Here is a 6,097-nt window from a genome sequence, read left to right as displayed (position 1 = left end):
CGCAGAAAACAAAAGAGGATATTTTGAAAAATGTTGGTAACAGAACAACGTTTCCATTCACTTTTATTGCGTAGCCACAAAAACAACGCAAGTGAATGGGTCCCGCCCTTGTTCCATCATGATTCAAAATTGAGACCCTATTCTATAAAAAATCTTTTTTACAAATTTGACCTTATTTTGTACTTAACATATTTTTGTTAAATGGAAAGCATGAACTTTAAATGGTCAACACCTCTCACCTTTACAGTACATACTAAAGACTTGAATTTTGTCACAGCTCCAAGGCATCAGTGATACAGTTTAATACTATGCAATAGGGTTCAGAATCAATAAAGCCATCTATTAAATCAAGATTTGTGTTAGTTTATTTTGAGCAACATGGTAAAACATTCTTTTGTCATGAAAAAAAAATCACCAATACAAAACAGCATACAAATCAATTGCAAGACACTGACTTCTGTGACATCATCTCAGCCAGTCACACAACTAAGGAACCACTTAAGTTTTCTGAACTGGGGTGGGTGGCACTTTTAGGTGGGGCAAATCTCCCACACTTCTACAGGTGCGTCACATCCAACTACAACTTTTACCCAAAACATATACATACTGCTGATGACAAGACAGAAAGGATAAATTTAATAGCAGTATGACAAAACCACAGTGACTCTTCTCAAGTACTCTCCTTTAGCAACCAGCATATCAGAGGTTTCTGCAAATTTGTCAATTTACATATTGTCAAGGCATATTGCCTTGTGTTATATGACGAGTGAAGACAGTGTGGACATTCTGATGCGATATGTAAATAACATTTGATTGTACGCATTTATCCTTTGGCATAGGTAATTATCAGTTCAAACAATTGTGCTTTTTTTGGTTAGGCACTCAAGCGATTACTTTTACTGTTGGCCATCTTACTGCACAAGTCAAGCCGTAGGAAAACATTCAAGTTTCAAAAGTAAATCTGAACATGCTGATTCTGAAGAGTTTGCTTTGCCGACCGACTGTGGTTCCAGTTGAGCATTGGATAGACTCTGCCGAGTTTCATTATGAAGATATACATTATACATTTTAGACAACAAATATAAAGAACCGTCAACTCGAAAGAATAACCATTCATTTGAATTAGTGACAGAAACAGTGACTCTAAATAAATGAAGGGATGAAGAGCAAATGAGGAATGAATCAGAAAGTGCAAAACCAAGAAATGAAATAGAAAAGCACAAGAAAACAAGGTTGCAGTGAATGATGGGAGATGGTAAAGGAGAAGTTTTAGTACAAGCTGAAAGCATACACAAGAGAGGAAAAAACATGGATGTAAGAGACAAAGAAGCAGAACTTTGGGCTAATAGAAGACCACACTTGACTTTCCACCAGGTGGGTTAAGCACTTTGTTGTGAGAGCGAGGGCGTGGTCCTAGGCGTGGCTCATGGTTCTTTTCTGTTAGTTTCTCTGTGGCTGGTTCAGAATTCTGATTGGCTGCTGGTTCTGGAGCTGGAGCAGGTTCTTCTTTTGCCGGTGTGGGTTGAGGAGAAGCCACCTCAGCCTTCACCTCTTCAACAACAGGTTCCTGCTTAGGCACTGGCGCTGAATTAGGAAAAGAAAGGGGAAAGAAAACTGCTAGTCAGCGATTAAAGAGGAATAAAGAGTGTGACAGGCAGGGGTTTTTAAATCACATGATTTATTTACCTGGTGGATCTGGTGTAGCTTCAACAACCACACTTAAGTTGTCCTACAAAAAAAGGTGTTAAGAGTTAAAAGCTGGTCGTTGTTCTTCATGGAATTTCTAGGTTTTGTGAGAAACAAACAAAACTGTCACTTTTGAGATCTTACTTTTGGTTTGTTGGGGTGACTTTTAACAGAAAGTGGGTTTGGCTCTGTACCCCAAATTATGTTACTTGTTGCTCCACCAGGGGGAACAGGCTTTTTCTGAGCTTGAGGAGCCTCTGGCTGCCCAAATATTCCACTGCTCTTTCCACCTGTCACAAAGGAAAAACAATAAATAAGCTTGTAGGTGCACAGATGCTCGTTGTGTCAATGTCACACCTAAACTTGTAATCTGACTGGAGTCATTAATTTCAAAGGATCAAAAATACAAGCAACGGTTTTCTGGTTTTCAATACAACCACAAAATTCACAAATTTGATTTGGCTGAATGCCCTTAAGTCACTTTCAACCAGCCCCAACACGCTTTGAAGTTTGTGAAGTAAAACATTTTAAAGATATAAAAAGTCTAAAGCTCTGGTTCTGCCACACAAATGCCAGTATGAACAAAACAGTTTGAGAAGTTCACACGCAACATTTACCCCCACTGACTGCCAATAGATGGACACAAAACAAAATAAACATTTCTCAAAAAAATCATGTTCCAGACTAGAAAGAGACGTATACATTTGAAGGACTTTAGGATAAATACATTCGAAGGACTTTAGGATAAATACAATTTTAAAACATAATAAACAGATACAAATCCCACAGCAATACAGCCTGCCCAATGAAAAATGTGGAAATGATCAACACCTGCATCCAACAGCATGAAGAATACCAGCTCAAGCTTCTAGACTGCTCCACAGGCAAAATACATCTAAAGCAATCATTTACAAAACAATTCTTTCATAATTTACTTATCCTAATGATATTACAAACCTACATGCACTTGAAACACAAGGGATGGACAGGCAACCATGTGTTTTACACATTTACAAATTTCCACTTTGATTTTATGTAAAGCTGTTGAAACAATGCAACATTGACTACGTTTACATGCACCCTCATAATGTGATTATAATAGGATTTTGGCAACACTGCGATTACACTTTACCTCATATAACCGCAATCATTCGACATAAATAATGAGATTAAGCTCATAATCGCAGCAAGCATCATCGAAGTAACATATGTGGCGTATGCCGGTTTTAAATCGCAATAAGGCGGCATGTAAACACCTTAATCGCGTTTATGCTGCTCTGACCAAGGTGCGCATGCGCTTCGGTCACACACCTTAAACGCAAATTCATGGTAAACATGACAGTCGTAACTTAAGTTTTACCGTCAACACAACTCGCTGCCAGCAGTCTCTGCTCCTTATCTTCATATAGAAACAGCGCGAACGCGATGACAGCGTACACAAACGCTGCAAAGACTTTTTCATAATATTTCTGTATTTATCACAGCGCCGAATAACTATGAAACACATCCGGAGGAAGGCATTTAGCATCTGAAGCGATTCACACGAATATATTAAAACAATAGTGACACGCCAACTGTACCCGAGAGCATCGTTTGTACGGTGTATTAAAGCAAATAATCCGAATAATTAAAACTGCATGTAAACGCGAGTGAAGAGGTTTGCTCAAGTCATGTAAACATGTTACTGCGATTAAGTCCTTACTCTGATTATTGGAAATAATCGCATCATTAGTGCACATGTAAACTTAGTCACTGTGAGAAAGTGCAATAAATAAACTTGAATTGAACTTACTAGCCTATAACGAAGTACAAGAGCTCCCACTGTAAAAAAATCAATTTGACTATGTTCAGCTAGGTAATAATTACGTTGAACAAATAACTTTTTGTAGAAGGAGCAAATATACTATTTTGTGTATACGGAACAAAATTCGTCCACACCATGTTGCTAATAAAGATTATTTCGTTGACTAGACTTAGATACTCAAGTTTTTGTCCAAAACAAACAGAAAAGATCTCAGCATGCATTTTGGCATATTTAGTTCGGTTTAATCAAATTTTTAAAAAGGATTCCTGTTTTAGTGTTTGCTAACTTAATTCTTGCAGCTGTTGTTGAAATTGCCTGTTGTATTTCGTTGTTTTTTAATGAATGATGTTTCATGATTGTCATCATGATTGATGTTTGTGTTTCTGGTCTTGAGGTCTAAGTGCACGATCCTGTGCTCCAACCCCTGAAAGTGGATTCAACAAACTGCTTGAGCAGTAACTGGACCAATGATTTGGTCTGTCCACACGGCTAGTTTGTCAGGGTATATAATTTTCGCTGAATGTGTCGAAGCTTTGACCTTGCTTTTTGGTGACAAGATATTGAACGCAGGAAGGAGGAAGAGAGCCGTTAAACAGATCTACTGAAGTAACTACACTGTCCATGAAACCTACTGACAGTGCTGTGAGGATTTTAACTTGGAAAGTGCAAAAGGCCCCAAAGTAACATTAGGACAATGAAATATTGTGTCCGCTGAAGGAACCCCTTCACAAAGCTCTCACCTGGGGGATTGGAGCGTTTAGGAATACCCCGAGTCTCTTCTGGAGGGCCAAAAATAGATGAGGACATCTTGTTTGGCCGTCTAGAGGTGGATGTGTCTTCCTCATAACCACCGAAGAGATTGCTGGAGCCTCCACCAGGAGGTCTTAGAACTCTACAAAAAGACATACAGAATTGTAATATGTATTGAACTAAGCTCATGTACTACATTAATAATTATAGACTATTGTTATACAAATGATATAGATATACATTGCTTTTTAAGGTGATTATCAAATAAATAAATTAAAGTAAGCATTGTAAAACTGACCATAAGCAACAATTGCAAATTATTCACACATTTTATAACAAATCAGCGTTTTTCTAGCAAAACATTTTATATTACTGCCCAACAGCGCCATGTTGGATGGAACAGTGCAAACTAATCGAAGCTTATGCGTTCAGGCTGTTATGGGACACCAAGCGCAGTTTTAACATTTACCAAACCATTAACTTCATATTTTATGAACGATTGATGCACTCCCTAAGAAATATTAAAGCCCCACACTGACGTTGCACAAACCTAAACACTGCGGCAAAACTTCGTTTACTAACAACACATCGAGAAAACGCGTGCACTTTAACTTCGGTAAAGACCACAATTTCTAACTTATTCCAAATCGTTCATTTTAAAGTAGAAGATATTGGATTAAAGTAAATTACGACTATATGGCTGACAAAACTTAATCTTTGAGAGTCTGCGATTATTCCGCTAACGGCTAACAACTGATTATCGCTTAATTAAAACCAAGAAAACATACACTATCATTATTTCCCAGTACAGCATAAAGTGTATATCAATGCATCTGAGGGATACAATTTAAAGGCGCATTTTAAACCAATCTATCGTAATAATAATTGCTTGGCTAATCTGAGTTAGCGGTTAGCTCTTGGACATGCTCAAGTTCTTCTTTCACTTATCTAGTCATAACCACTGATGAACAGCGAACAACGTTACAGTAAACCAACTACAAACACTGGATTAGTCAGCACGCGGCTCATACCTTGAACTTGGTTTGGCATTATTCTCAATTCCCTGAAACATATTTGTTGAAGTCATGATTGCTTGTCACAGTCTACTACGACGTGACCCACTAACTTCACCAACACCCCTAACGCTATCCTGCCACAACCGCTGTGTCCAAAACTGGAAGTAAAAAAAATGGCTCTCAAATTCGCCCGATCACGCCCAGGAAGGCTTGATTTCATATATCATTATGGGAATGGTCCACTCAGAAATCAATCTCAATGAGACCGAATTCTATTGGCTGTAGAAGTCTGCATGTATGGATTCGCATGCTGATTGGATAGTTTGATGAGCTACAAACGCACACTGTCGTTCTCGAAATCATAAATTACATAAAAATGTGAAGGAAACAATAAAATAAAAGATTATTATATACAAATATATTTCAGCATTAATTCAAATGTAAAACATAAATATTTACAATGTTTAGCTGCCAACAAAATCTAATTTCAAACAGATCACAGGTTGGGAAATTAAGTAATACACATATGTAAATATGTATTTATAGATCAAAGAAAACAGAGCCAGGCATCAACAGTGTAATATAATGTCCAGTCTTGAAGTAGCTGGTCAAAAGGAACATTTTTCTAAACTGGAATAATTCTAAACTGTATTTTATTTGAACGTATATACGAAAACATTCACCTTTTAAAATGGCATTGGCACCCACTAATAAAACTATCTACCATAAATATATTTTCTGTAGTTTTCGTACGTTCACCAGGGTGGGACTTCTATTTTAAAACATTTTTTTAGATGAATAAAATGACGCTCTATCAACGTAAGTCTTGATTGGATACTTT

General features: G+C 37.4%; 1 protein-coding gene across 1 annotated transcript; it reads right to left on the bottom strand.

Moving 5' to 3' along the window:
• Window positions 1-347: 347 nt before the first annotated feature.
• Window positions 348-5,430, bottom strand: jpt2 (Jupiter microtubule associated homolog 2). Its single transcript, XM_057346857.1, has 5 exons — window positions 5,272-5,430; window positions 4,231-4,382; window positions 1,831-1,976; window positions 1,687-1,729; window positions 348-1,584 (listed from the first exon to the last, which is right to left on the bottom strand). The coding sequence occupies exons 1-5, from the start codon at window positions 5,325-5,327 to the stop codon at window positions 1,343-1,345; spliced, it is 639 nt and encodes a 212-aa protein (XP_057202840.1). The 5' UTR covers window positions 5,328-5,430; the 3' UTR covers window positions 348-1,342.
• Window positions 5,431-6,097: the final 667 nt, after the last annotated feature.

Source organism: Triplophysa rosa, linkage group LG11 (genome assembly GCF_024868665.1).
Source record: "Triplophysa rosa linkage group LG11, Trosa_1v2, whole genome shotgun sequence".
Classification (NCBI taxonomy): Eukaryota; Metazoa; Chordata; class Actinopteri; order Cypriniformes; family Nemacheilidae; genus Triplophysa; species Triplophysa rosa.
The sequence above is the reverse complement of the archived record's forward strand: the minus strand, read 5'-3'. Positions and strand labels throughout refer to the sequence as shown.

Excerpts from the sequence above, each read along its gene's own strand:
- jpt2 (XM_057346857.1), bottom strand. The coding sequence starts at position 5,327 with ATGACTTCAACAAATATGTTTCAGGGAATTGAGAATAATGCCAAACCA. Across the intron at positions 4,383-5,271 it reads AATGCCAAACCAAGTTCAAG|AGTTCTAAGACCTCCTGGTG; the intron begins GTATGAGCCGCG and ends GTCTTTTTGTAG. Across the intron at positions 1,977-4,230 it reads TAAACGCTCCAATCCCCCAG|GTGGAAAGAGCAGTGGAATA; the intron begins GTGAGAGCTTTG and ends CCTTTGTGACAG.